At 41.2% G+C, this 14,236-nt stretch overlaps 1 protein-coding gene across 1 annotated transcript in view; it reads right to left on the reverse strand.

Annotated features, from left to right (window-relative positions):
* The window catches only part of LOC142593440 (transmembrane protease serine 11E-like), a 47,269-nt gene that overhangs the window by 18,245 nt on the left and 14,788 nt on the right, over positions 1–14,236 (reverse strand). The window contains exons 4-5 of the mRNA XM_075709503.1: positions 6,106–6,173; positions 2,659–2,822 (exon numbers count right to left, since the gene is read on the reverse strand). Coding sequence (XP_075565618.1) covers positions 2,659–2,822; positions 6,106–6,173 — 232 coding nt within the window. The remainder of the gene's footprint in view (positions 1–2,658; positions 2,823–6,105; positions 6,174–14,236) is intronic.

Here is a 14,236-nt window from a genome sequence, read left to right on the forward strand (position 1 = left end):
ACTGAACTAATAAAACATTGTCAGCTTAGATTTTATCCCCTCTTTATTCCCAATCCTCAGGAATGAAGAGGCAGAGCCAGTTCTACCCCTGGTCTGGCAGACTACTTAGTTTTGTACTGCTGCCCTGAACTGTAGCTGAAGATCCCAAGCATTGCACCCAGTTTGCAGGAGTTTGCTGGAGCTGATCCTCAAAGCAAACACTTTTGAGTGAAGTGCAAGTTGAGACATGGTGTTGAACAACAAGATGATTAGATCCAGGGAGGAAGACTTAAGGAGCTTCTCCTTATCAGACCCTCCTAGCATGCAATGTAAATAAGTGCCTGACCTGGATTTGTTCAACTAGTTAGCTATGCTTAGCTAAACTAAGCTATATCATGGCCCCCAAATTAGAATCTTTTGATAAAGGTGATTACAGTGAACAGGTTAGTGATTTTTTTACAAGCCATTATGAAAATATTCTGAGATTGCCTCAAGATAAACAAGGATTCCAGTTGGCAAAACCATCAAAGTTACAATGAGGCAAGATTTAGAAAGGTGCTGCAGAGCATGGGAAAAATCTAGGGCTTCTTAGCTTTCCTTGGTTTAAATACTAATGTTGGATGGGATATTTCAGGAGGGGAGAGATCAGTGGGAAATGCAAGACCTAGATCCTTCTCTGGACTTCCAACATCTGTTGAAAATTGTCACTTCTCCCAGGTGTGAGGAAGAAGACAAGCTTTATAAATTGAGACTTGCATCTCCTCTAAAAGCATAGGAGTGCTCCATTCCATACTCTTCACTTGAGTCTACCTAGGTTTCTTAAATGGCAGCATCAACAGGGGCTTGCCTCATAGCACTGCTGAAATCCTATTAGCAGAGAAAGATCCAAATGGAAACTTTTATTGTTTTCTCCTAGAAATGGCAAGGTGTTGTTTGTGTTCTTTGTGTCATGTGTAACAGTTGCACAATGCTAGTCCTGTAGTGAGTAGTAGACCTATGTAGTCAGTGTTTTATGGTTAGGCTGAGAGAGCCAAGAAAAGCAACACGAAGTTTATCATACAACTTTATCAAAGTAACACAGAGATGCCATCTTTTACTGAGACCAAATATTTAATGAAAACATTGTGATTCAATTATATCAGCTAATTTTTTTAACTAGCAACTAGTGCATTATTGTAACAGCCCTGGTGCAGTTCAAGGTCAACTGAAACAGTGTTGAGTCACTTCCCACATTTACAAGACTGAATAAAAGCAGCTAATCAGATAACTCAATGAGAATATCACAATCCTTTTCTAACAACCATTTTTGTACTCCTTCCAAATTTATCCTTTATGTAAGGCACCAAATTAAACTGAAGAGTCAAAATTCACTAAATCACGACCATAAAAAAAAAACCCCAACCCCCCCCCCAAAAACAAAAAAACAAAACACATCTTTGAATCTCTAGTTGATGCCTACACACTATTTCTATCTGGGAGAAATTACATGTGCACTTTGCTGAACAGGAACTACTGGCATATAAAAGACACTGCAGAGAAATGGTGATTCTTTGCCCAGAGGGATGTTATCTATCATCCTGAGCCATTCCAATGGGGAAGACATCAAGAAACAATGGGTGTGTGACTGCTTATATTTGAGTTTCACTGCATTGCAGCAACACAGTGTGCCCAGTTTAAGCATCAAGAGGTAGAACAAGAGGTTGCTCCTGGTCATTTCTGAGTGGGAGAAAGTCTGGATCCATCCAGCACAGAATCTGGCCCAGGCTTCTTGTTCTTTCAACACAGCCATCTGGCCTCTGCAGATCTCTGCTGGTTTAAGTAGTCTAGTGTGGAAAAGCAAGCAGCAAGTGCCCACCCATGCGCTGTACTGTCACCCTCATGCTAGGACTAAGCACAAGATCTGCAAAAACAAATGGAGCAAGTATCTGGCCCTTCCTTTCAACTAGCAACTCATTCTTGAAAAGTCTGACACCCAGAAAAAATGCTGACTATATATAACTGAAGCGAAGTCAGACAAGAGTCTAAGCCTGCACAAAAATTCTCTAACAGATCAGAAGTGTAGAAAAGGATGGAAGCCCACCTTTCAGTGTCTGTTTAGTGATTCACTAAATCAAAAAGATAGTGCTGTTAATGTTCATGTCCTGCAGATGCAGGTCTGCTTTGCAAAGAAGGGGCTAGATCCCCAGCTGAGAAGTCACACAGATAAGAACACTTTCCCTTTCTCTCCCTTTCCCCTGGGAAATTTGCAAGGATTTTGATCCTCCCACCAAATATTATTTTTCAGTGCATTGGCTGTTTCCCCACTGTCATCCAAGCATAGTTTCTGCACTTTCAGGCTCCTCAGAGAAGCAGAGATCTAGGGAGCATGTTTGTGTTGCTGTGTACTGAAGCACTGTGGTGAGGCTCCTACCCTTTACCCTGATAGTAGCATAAGGTTGGTACTGCAGTTTGGAGAGAGGCTAAGGCTGTACTGCAAGGCCACAAAGCAACTGCTCCTGTTTATCCATATTTAAGAGACTTAGGTGGGGTTTATACATTGCCACTGGTTTTGTTCTAAGTTAATAAGCAGGAAAGACTGTCATTCAGGCTCAGTAACAGCCATCATCAGAAGGGAAAAATCAAGTCCCGTCAATCAGAAAAGGGCAAGAACTACCTTTAAGAGAGACGTAATATACTTACTTGAGATGTTAGAAGATCTGACATTTATTCGCAGGGGCCCTGTGTATTTTCTCAGGCCCCTCCGTAAGATCCTTTCAACTCTTTCTCGCAATGCTTCTCTAGAATCCGTGGAGGAGAACCGGAATGTGAGCAAAGCCTCTGCCATCACACCATCGGCATCTGGGCTACAAACCAATGAAACAGTCTGGTTACCTTCAGCCCATTTCCGCATTTCTTAGTTTTTATCTTAGCTCCTCTAGCAGTGGCAATGTAACATAAGGGATTAGATACATTTTTGAACATTTTGTACATTTTTGAAAGACGGAATTGCCAAAAGAAATCCAACCAAATGCTGAATGGTCGAATGTGTCTTAGGCTAGAAGGCGTGATGCTTTCTGCAAACAAACGGCCAGACCAATGTTATAATGGAGTCTAAAAAGCAGTCACTGACTACATGCTTGGGACACTACAGCAGGAGGGAATGAACTGATTTGATTGCAGTGAAAAGCTGGATACACAGCACTTCAGAAACATCAGGCAGATGGTTAATGGTATCTAGACAGACCTTTCCAGGGCCCTGTACATACACAGAATAAAAATTTCCAATCATCATAAAAAAACCTGTCCCCTTGAGCAAAGGGGAGAGATGACACAACCCAATTTCACCACTTCAACCTCTCAGGAGAATGTGACTAATAACCTCATGTAATGCAACAATAAATGAAACTCAGCAGCATATCCACCATCTACTTACCACGGTCCAAGAGATGGACCACAAAAGGGGCCTTTAACATCTCACTGAAAAGTACAAGCGGCACCCACACTGGGACACACAATTCCACAGTTTTGATGCAAGATCGGGGCGGGGGGGCGGGGGGAAAGGAAGAAAAATATTCTAGTAGACTGAATTCACCCAGTAGTATTATTTATTTTTCCTTAAAGCATCAGATACTGCAAGAGACTGAATGCTAGACTACAAATACTAAAGTCTCTAATCTGGCATAGTAAATCTTGCTCTGTGTTTGCAGATGGCTTATCCTTGGTCATTACACAGGGAAGATAAGAGCACACACCGAGAAACTTCTCAGCTGTGCCTCCTCCTACCTGAGCCAAGACACAATGACACAACCCACAACAGATAGAATCATAGTTACTTCATATAGGGGGTGAGCTAAAAGCAGGTTGCTGTGTCTTAAGTGTCATTCAGATAGCAAAGGAAAAGAGAAGATCTTCCAATTATATGTCATTATCTTGGAAATTTGCAATTATATAAAGGAAAAATAAGAAAACTAAAAATAGAAGGCAAGTAGCTTATACAGAAGTCATGCAGTCAGGCTATGATCTTTGAAAGGAACACGCACCAAAATGAAACAGACATTCCTGCTATCGCCAGTGAAGAGCAATTAAAAGGCTGTGTGTTATAAGCACACTAAGGCGTGCTGAGTGTTTCATAGCTGAGCAGAAAGACATGTTCCTTGCCTCAAGGATCTCATAATTGAGACTGAATAGCTATACGTGAACTTTCCAACAGGCTGGTTTTTCCTTTTGTGCCACCTTCAGCATGATTGCCACTCCATTTATTTTCCAGATATTATCTGATCCAACTGTGGGTGTTGCTCTACATTTCTGAGGTGTTCCCTCACCTCTCCCCCCACTCCTCTTCCTGTGCTCTGCCACACTGGAATTACCGTATCAACTCTTGCAAGTACACCACACCTCTCGAAACCCTCAGGTAAGTACATCCCGCCTTGAATCACTCACTATATAGCAAAGGTCCAGAGCCAAAGGCACCGAGTCAAGATTTGTTTTGTCTTTCTCAGTGAGCAGTGGGCATTATTACTAACACATTGTTTATATGAGCCAAAAAATCTGCACAGTACTTTCCAAGCAAATTCACGACAACGACCCTGCTTAAAAGAGCTTGCAGTCTAAACACTTAAAGAGGCATAAAGATTGTATATTTGAAAAACCAAACAAGCTTTGGTGCATACAAGTCATGCATCCAACACAGCAAACATCACAGCAAATACCTCAGTCTGTCCTTGGGAACAAGAAGTAACGAAAAATATTACTTCTCCCTACAGATTGGCCTCTCAGCTCCTTAAGCCACCTTGCCTATGCTTATAACACTCTAGTCAGTATCTAAAAATATTCCTAAAGCTACATGCAAATAATGACTTATGTGATTTGCCTAACTGGGGATTAAGCTAAGCTAGAGCAGGAGGCAGGATGTCACAAACTGTAGAAGAACAAGGAGAAATACATTCACAAGAATAAGATCTTGAGGCTGCTATCATTAGTCTTGCAGCTTTAGCGCGTGATGATTAAGACATTCAAGGTTTACTTGCAAAGCAATGTGCACTGTCACTCGGGAACAAGACCTTACTATTACAATAGACAGTTCTATAAAAAGGTAATTTTCAGCACTCAACAGTGGTCAAAAAAACAAATCAAACATTAGGTACTAATGGCAAATGAACAGAGAATAAAAGAGAAAAAAAAACATTGCTCAGTGATAATCCCAACCACAGGTCTGACCCCTTCATCTCAAAAAGCAGGGACAGCAGACCTGAAAGATATGGAGCAGGGTGACAAGGAACACTTCCTACAAAGAATGGCTGCGCAGGCTAGGACTTTCAACTGAAAAAAGAGAGAGCTCATGGCGTACAGGAGAGAAAAGGAATATGATGGGAGTGTCCGATACCACTAATTGCATGGAGAGGAGGGATAGAGATCAACTTTTCATCACCTCTTCCAGCACAAGAACTAGGGGCCATTGAATGATACACAGAAGGTGGCTCTTCACAAGTAACTCCTTACTAAAGGATTGAGGTGCATGAATTTCAAGAGTCCAGGGGAGACTGGACAAGTCCTTGGAAAATAGCAGCCCCTGGTGGAGTTAAACAAAGCACAACCACTTCAGGAAATCCGGAGTGGTAAACAGCTGGAGGTAGGGAGCATACCAAGAAGCAGTTATCATACACGTCTGGCGTGCTGCTACAGTTCCCTAGGCACCTACTTAATGCCTGTTCTTAGAGACGCAACAGTGACAAGTGGGACCTTCTGAAGCAGCACAGCCATGCTTGGGTTTTACTTGAAAACCCCAGCACAGTAGCAATACTAGAAGTAAAATGACATCTGCATTTTAGTAAAGGAAATTATTGAAAATTTGAAATATTGAAAATGCTTTTTACTTTTTAGATAGCTCAAGTTATATCTGCTTGGTTAGCTAAAGCTTGCTCAAGATCTGAACACAAACTTGTATAGAATTTGGACTGACTCAAGTTTATCTTCTGCATCAAGATCCAAAGGAGGGCATGGTGCAGAATAAGATTATGCTCAGTTGGGAATTATGCTCTGTCTTACATAAAATATACTTTACTGAAATAGATCAAATGGCTCTCTAGCTGGGCTTGGTGTACATTTCTTTTTATCTCAGCTGCGTGCATTTATTATAATCTCACATACCTCACTCTGATTAAGCGTGAACGGATGTATTTTTTCCTTAAAATGGAATTGTAAAATGTCTTGTCGATCTGTTGAAAAAAGAAAAATATAAGATAACAACAAAAAAGGAGGGTAATGGACATATTTCTGGAAGGAGCATTCAGAAAACAGCATTCAGTTACAAACTCACAGCTTACCGAACTGAGAAACATAATCCAGCTCAGCCTCTAGATAATATTTGCCAGAGACTTTTCCTGACTGTTTCCCCATTTGGCCTAAGATGCATCATAAAAAATTAACTTGTTTTTCTAAATATCCTGTGACTACATGAGTGTGCCACTACAGTGCTGTCCCATCCACTCCCAGGCATAATGAGGGATATTTATAAACGTCCTTGAAACACACTGCTGCAATCTCCCAAAGCACAGCCTCCTAAGATTGGCCTACAGAAAGGATACAGCATGCTGTGCTCTGCACTGCACTGAGCCTCTCTTGTAGGGGTCCTTTCTGAGCACTTATCCTTGGTCCTACAGAAATTTACAGCAAAACTACCAGTAATCTCAAATTATACCCCTCAAACACCCTTGTGATTTGCCACATGCTAGGGGAATTGTCAAGCAATTCTCATCAGAAAATGGAAATCTAGGACTCATAAGGAATCAATCCACAAATGACACCTTTGCTGGTGCCTGCTTAACCACATCCTGCTTTAGGATGAATATGGTCTCAAGGTTGTGTGATCAGTCCGAGACAGTGCAGTGTGATATAACATGGCATGAAATTCTGCTGGGAATGGCTCAGGATCACTGAAGTATTGAGAAATAGCAAAGTCACTAGTGAGTTATGCAGTTCCTCCTATCAGCAAGGCCCAGTAAATTGAACATATCCTGTAAACATCAAATGCATTACAGGAAAAACTACATCAAAATGCTTTACAAAATCACGCAAGTTGTCTTTTTTTGTAGTTTTTAGCCCATAAAGGCTGTCTGATTTAGCCAAGTCTCCAGATTTTCCGTCTTCCAAAGGAAAGAAAAAAGTAATGATTCTCAAGCTTCTAGTATGTTGAAATCTTTCAGATACAGAAACAAGCATGTAAGCATGAAGTCTGGGGTGATTCTTCCCAAAGAACACAAAGCTCCTCTTTCCAGCCATGGCTGTCGTAAGATGAAGCCTCATGTCATTACACAGTGATACTGAAGCAGAATTATTTCAAGATTAAAACTGCACATTTTATTATTTTAAGGTAATTTTAAGCATACAGTAGTAAGGAGAAAAAGAAAAGTTCTTAATGGTCATGTATTGAGCTGGTCTTTTGTGTTGCTGTTATTGGCAGTTATCTGGAATTACTTAGGCATTTGGAATGGACAAAATTCTATGGAAAGAATATATCAACTGTGACAAGCTACTGTATATATGCAGAATGTGCTTTATCCTGTCACTTTGCAGATTGCCAGCTGCTACCACTGCATTTTATGAGGCATCAAGAAATCAAGAATAAAGTGTTTTGTTTCCTATAACTCTGCTGCCTGTTCCACCACCACCACCCTTGGTTATTGTAATTATTTGCCCTCAGACAAAAAGTTATTTTTATTTTTTTTAATAACCTTCGCTTATCATTTCTGTCACAGTGTTAACTGCTTCACTGATGACTGTGCAAGCAGAAGCATGTAGTTAAGCAGCACTGCCAGGTTTGTGGCATGCAATGGCATGTGCTATCTTTGGCTGCACTGCCTGTGAGAACTTTTGAGACCTCTGGGACAGGGACTTCTTTGCAGAGTGCTTTTTTGCAAACAAAAGAACTGGGCTGAGGTACACCTCAAGCTTCTACATCACTAAAGAGTAAAGCGAAAGCAGGCTGACTTTAAGCTTAGGACTGCAGAGGGCAAGAATTCACAATTTCTTGCATGGGAGGGTTAAGTCAATATGACATTGCTGAATCCTTTGTCTCCTCCTGGCAATTGTGTTTTCAAGCTATCTGTACTGTCTCATCTCAGAGATTGCAAATGTTTTCGCTACACTTTCCACCTGCATTTCTGCAGCAGACAGAGGGATCCTTACTTCTGGCACCCATTCTCTTGTGTATCTTTGCTACAGCCTGAGCAGCTCATGTGATTGTGTTTTTTGTACTCCTGACATGTTCAGCTATCTCCTTTTCTCCTCATCCTGGGCTTTCCTAGTCTGATCAGAAACACCATGTGGTGCAGCAAAGACAAAGATTTCCAGTGGCATCTGACAGAACACAACTACACACACTGCTTTTTACGAAAAGAATCTAAGGAGTCCAAATGCAACTGAACTATCAGCAACAGTCATTGTTTTCAGAAGATTCAATCCAAAAGGGATGTTAGTTATTTTTATAGAGACAACAGTAACCATATGATTTAAAATGCTACCAAAATTACTGGATTTGTGTTACTTCCATTCTCTTTCACAGTTTCATATCTGAATGAGAAAGGAGCCACTTTTCTCCTCCTGTTACATACTGTCACCAACTTTCCCCTCCTTAAAAGTTGCCTTAGTACTACATCACCAACAGACTAAAAAAAAACAACTGGAGAGTGGTTTCATTTCCAGTGATGCTTGCAGGGCCTTTAACACCTCCAAACTTGATCTGATATTTTTTGCTTTTGTAATCTGCTGTATTTTATCAGGAAAGACATGCTAGACACCTCTGCACTGTGGCCGCTATCTCTCACCTGCTGATGAATTCATTTGACAGACATGAATCTGTCTCAAATCTCCTCTTTCCTTCAACGATGATTTTGGTAACCTGAATTATTAACAGTAATCATTACATTCATACAGAGTTTATGTAAGAGAAGATGTAGCAAGATGCCTTCAGATAATAACTTTCAAAGATGAATGCTCTGTCTCATGTTTTTACTGTTCATCTTCTGGTAAAGCCTTTCACATCCATATCAAACAGTAAACATTTCTTTCCAGCCTGCTTATAGCTTTCTTTTCAGCTTGAGTCACAACCCTGGAAGCAAAAGCAACTAGAACTTTGTCCAGTAACTAGGCGGGACCCAGTCCTGCCTGGGAGAAGCATCTACACTTATTTTAAGCACTTTGTTTTGATTACAGCCACTCAAAAGTGACACTGTCATGACCAGATCCCTTAAATTCACCACTGATTAAGTGCATCTCACTTGTTTTCCTGGCCCTTGCCTAGCAACTGCTCAATGGTGACAGTTGCTGCTGCAGGCAAGGTCTATAAGCATTCTTAACCAACCAAGTGCCAAGTCCTGCTCCTTTCAAGTGAACAGCATTTTCCTGACAGCCTTTATTTTAGCATTTGTCCAAACAAGATTTTCTTAAGTTAATGTTTGTTGGCTAGTTTAGCTTAATGCCATCTGGTACTTCCTCAATTTAATTTCATATCTTCTATCCTTTTTACAAAACTTCTCTCCATGCAGTATAATTTTTTAAGACAAACTAGACTTCACTCCTGAACACTGGTCCATCTGCGCCAATACAGTAACTAACTGGCTAGTACCAAAGATGCAATAAGAGGGCAAAACATTCCCACCTGTACAAACCCAGACATAAAGGAAATTCTTCCTTGTTCCTTGCAGCCAGAAGTTGCTTTACACCTTGATGAACAAGACTCATTTTCCTATCCTATCTTGAATAACTCCGGAACTCGTCATTATCCTCTTTTTCTCATGTCACACTGTGACCAACCCTCTGAGGCCTGTGAGCAACCTACTAAAGTCTTCATGATTTCAGAGTCACCCAATATGCCCTGCCTCCCTGGGACCCAAAAAAAAGCCTAAGCTCTGGAAGCAGGTCACATGTGACAGGGATCCTATTGCTCCGGTGTAGGATGGGGCTGACATGACCTGGGCTTGCCCAGTTGTGTAGCTGGGTCTGGAGGTGACCCAGTAAGGTTGGCTGTGTCAGCCCTTGCTTTCTCCTACCACACACTGCCCTGCCACTGCACACAGAGTAACAGGATTGATCAAAAAGATTATCTTAAATCTAGTTCAACAGAACTTTCCTCTGGAATATTTGTGGAACCCACTGAATTGCTTGCATGGGATGTTCAGAAGCATTCAGTAGGTTTGGGAGCACAAATCCTCTTCTTGCTCAATACTATTGCTCTTTTTCCTGCTGACAGTTTAGTCCTTCAACAGCTATCCTCATACTACATTCTTGCTCTTGCCTCACTAGCTCTTTAGGATGTAAAGTCTATTATTAGTGATTTTTAAAGCTTTTTGACCATAAATATTAATTAGAACATACCACCTGGTCCAGTGACTCTCTCCAGTTTTGTGGCAATCATACAATATGAATTAGAATCATAGAATCGTTTAGGTTAGAAAAAACCTTTAAGATCATCCAGTCCAACCATTAACCTACACTACCAAGTCCACACTAAACCAATCAAGGGTAGACTAGACTAAACCATGTCCCACAGTGCCACGTCTACCCGTTTTTTGAATGCTTCCAGGGATGGTGACTCCACCACCTCTCTCGGCAGCCTGTTCCAATGCTTGACTACCCTTTCCATGAAGAAATTTTTCCTAATATCCAACCTAAACCTCCCCTGGCGCAGCTTAAGCCCATTTCCTCTCGTCCTATCGCTAACTACATGGGAGAAGAGACCAACACCCACCTCACTACAACCTCCTTTCAGGTAGTTGTAGAGAGCAATAAGGTCTCCCCTCAGCCTCCTCTTCTCTAAGCTAAACAATCCCAGTTCCCTCAGCCGCTCCTCATAAGGCCTGTGCTCCAGACCCTTCACCAGCCTTGTTGCCCTTCTCTGGACATGCTCCAGCACCTCAATGTCTTTCTTGTATTGAGGGGCCCAAAATGGGACACAGTATTCCAGGTGTGGCCTCACCAGTGCCGAGTACAGGGGGACGATCACTTCCCTGCTCCTGCTGGCCACACTATTCCTGATACAAGCCAGGGTGCTGTTGACCTTCTTGGCCACCTGGGCACACTGCTGGCTCAATTACTACTAATCAGTTGTGTTAATTCTGTACCTAGCACCAAACTTGCTGGCCAATTTGCATCCAATTTACAGCTCAACCTGCTGAGACCCCGAGCTGACTATAATGCAAACCCAGTAGCAGCTCCCTTGAGAACCTGACATATCTCCTGCCAAGGTTTCAACTGAGGGGTTAGTTGGGAACCCTACCAGAGATTGGAGGGAGAGAGGGCAGGAAGAGGAGGATAGGGACTGCAAAAACTGAACCTGGCACTGTCCCAAACCAGGATGTGAACAGCACACTCCCCTTAGAGACCAATTACTTGCAGCAGCAACAGCCCTGTAACTACAGTGCTTGCCTGAGGTGAAGAAAATGGACCTGAAGGAGAGCGAGTGTGATGATCCACAGGCCTCCAGCAAACCAGAAGATCATCAGAAACGACACATACACAAAGACAGCATGTGTCATGGCGGACAAGAGCAGTGTGATCCCATATATCTGCAAATGGTATCATAAACTCTTCACAGAGTTTAAACTAACTAGACTGCTAGAACTGGGAGGTGAGTAAGCACTATCTGACTTTGCACTAAAATAAGGAGCTCAGCCGGATGGTTCTTGGAGGAGTTGGCTGCAAAAGCGAAATAACTGACCTTGTACAGTAGTTCCTAAAAAGACTGGTCTTTCAGATAAAAGAAATTAAGAGGACTGATACATGGGATAACATGAGGACTTAAAGTACCATGCTTATGTCTAGTGCAACCAATTTCAAAGGCATGTAATGGCATGAGAGTTTCATTATAGCCATGTAATAGTGACAGCTGGAATTAAGGTCACCTAAGTATTCCCATTCCTACTCCCTGCTTTCAATTGTCCATAATTAGCTTCCTAAAACTTTCACACTGCCATTGAAATTTTGTCTGCTTAGGGAGGAGATTTTCCAACTTCTGGATACAAAATCAAGTTTGGAGAGAAAACCATCTGGGCCAACATCCAGAGAAGGGCTTTTGTGTGGTGCTCCCCCTGCCACCACACCTAAAAAAAAAAAAGATGCTTTTCCCAGGAAAATTACTCTCTGCCCTCTGTTTTTTTTAAGCAATACATAGAGGTAAGGAGCTGAAATACAGGAGTGAATAGCTCTTAGGAAAAGAACAGTTTTATGAAATCTAAGGGAGATCAATAGTGATGTATTCAAGTTACAAGTGCCCAAATACCATCAATCACACAAGTTCAGTACCGAATTTAGATTCCCCCTTTTGACAACACCATGTTCTAAACAACCACTCTCTTCACCAGCCAGATTTTGATCTCTGTGACACCAGTTCGTATCTTGAATCACTTCATTGATTTAATCACCTGTAAACAATGCAGTAATTCTGGATTGTGGGTCTATAATTAAGATAAGATTGTACCCTTAATCACACACTCTATTGATAACTGCCCTTTACTTCATTTTGAATTCCTTTTTCCGGCTTAGGTTCACATCCATTTTCCTTGTGCACATTTTATAGCTTTTCTTGCCATACACTGGATCTGAATTAGAGTTACTTATGTGTGCCTGGGGGGGTTGCCATCTTATGATTTTTCTAGCTTTGTATATGCTTATTAGACCTTCTGCCTTGATGAACCGAGAAAAAATGAAAAAGAAAAATCAGCTTGTATGCCTATTACTTGGAAAAATTACATAGTATTAAGAAGTCAAAGAACCAATGAAGTTGAAGGATCATTGAATTTAAGTTAGAGAAAAAGTTGGATAATAGGCACACTGTTGATAACTAACCATTTCATCCTGGAAATTTGTGCTATTTAGGTAGAGCACACGGACGGTTTGAGATCTTACAGTTGAGGAAAAACACTAAGCTACAGCTTCATGCACTACACTGCATCAAATCACACTAGCATTTAAAAGTACTTTGCATTTTTCTCAAGCTTTTTAGCTCCCTGTGCTACTGTGACCTGTGAAAACAGGAAAAACTGGAAACAAGTGTTAAAGCAAGAAAGCCTCAGTTTTTAAATCAATGCAGTATATGCCTATGCTAGTGGTCTTTTTCTTTTTTTGATTTCAATAGGAATTTCTGAAAAAAGTATCACAAGCGAGATGCAAGTGCTTTCGGCGAGTTATTTCCTCTCAAAGTGTCCAGCATTTCACCTATATCTTTAAGGCCACACCCGTATATATACATACCAACAGTCGAGTGTGCTGTCAATCTCTAATTCCAGAGCTAAATAAACAAGTCGCCACACTGTCATCTTGGCCACTGTTACATTGCCGTGTTTCCCGGTTGCTTGAAATACTGTGGAAAGATGCTTTCTGCTTCATTTCTAGCCCCAGTCACCCATAGAGGGCACCCTTATTGTACCATGCTAGTCCAAGGACAATGCTTCCCATTTGTGAGAACCATTCCCTTAAAATACAGCTTTTAAAGCAGAAGTTGTCAAATGCCCTAAATTTATTTTAGGATTTTTTTTTTTCTCTCAAAATGCTCCTTAACCTTAAAGATCTTTTCTACACAGAGAAAAGATTTTTTTTTTCCATTTTAAAACATTTTGCAGAATAAGAAAAGAGCGAGAGTATTATTAAAAAGTCTTTTAAAAGCTTCACTTAAAAAGCTTCATTTTTCTGGCATTTGTACTATAGATGCACCTCTAAATAAAATTGCCTTCAGTGAAGAACAAGAAAAACTTTGCTTGAAAGTTCCGCTCTTTTCACCTCATATCAGTACTAAGCAAGTACTTGAGGGAGCACATACAAAGCATAGGAATGCTTGGGTTTAAATAAGGACTTAGGTTTTAAATTTGGGGATCCGTATCTGAAAATGCTACCAAATCTCTTTTGAAACATATTACAACCAGGAACATTCTTACTCAGTTTGGTCTGGGTGCGGCAAGACTCTGAAAAGTCCTTGGAAAGATTTGGCTTGCTACAGCTACCATAACTGCTCTTTCTGTGATCTGTCCAATTTATCTTCAATTTTTTTTTTGCTTCAGGGGCTGAGAGGGGAAAAGAAGTGTTTTGGGGGTGGCGGGGCAGGCAGTGGGGACAGCACACATACAGCAAATGAAGCTACACGATACTTGTACTTTTCAACTTGCTGTAAAGAAGAGTCATGTTAGACTCGCTTGAACTTCAGCACGCTCCCTTTTCTTGGGCACGTTCAGTTATCACCTCTAAATTAGACCTCACAGTCTGGTCTCCCAAAGCAAATAGTCTTTAGGAG

The sequence above is a fragment of the Pelecanus crispus genome, chromosome 4 (assembly GCF_030463565.1).
Source record: "Pelecanus crispus isolate bPelCri1 chromosome 4, bPelCri1.pri, whole genome shotgun sequence".
Lineage (NCBI taxonomy): Eukaryota > Metazoa > Chordata > Aves > Pelecaniformes > Pelecanidae > Pelecanus > Pelecanus crispus.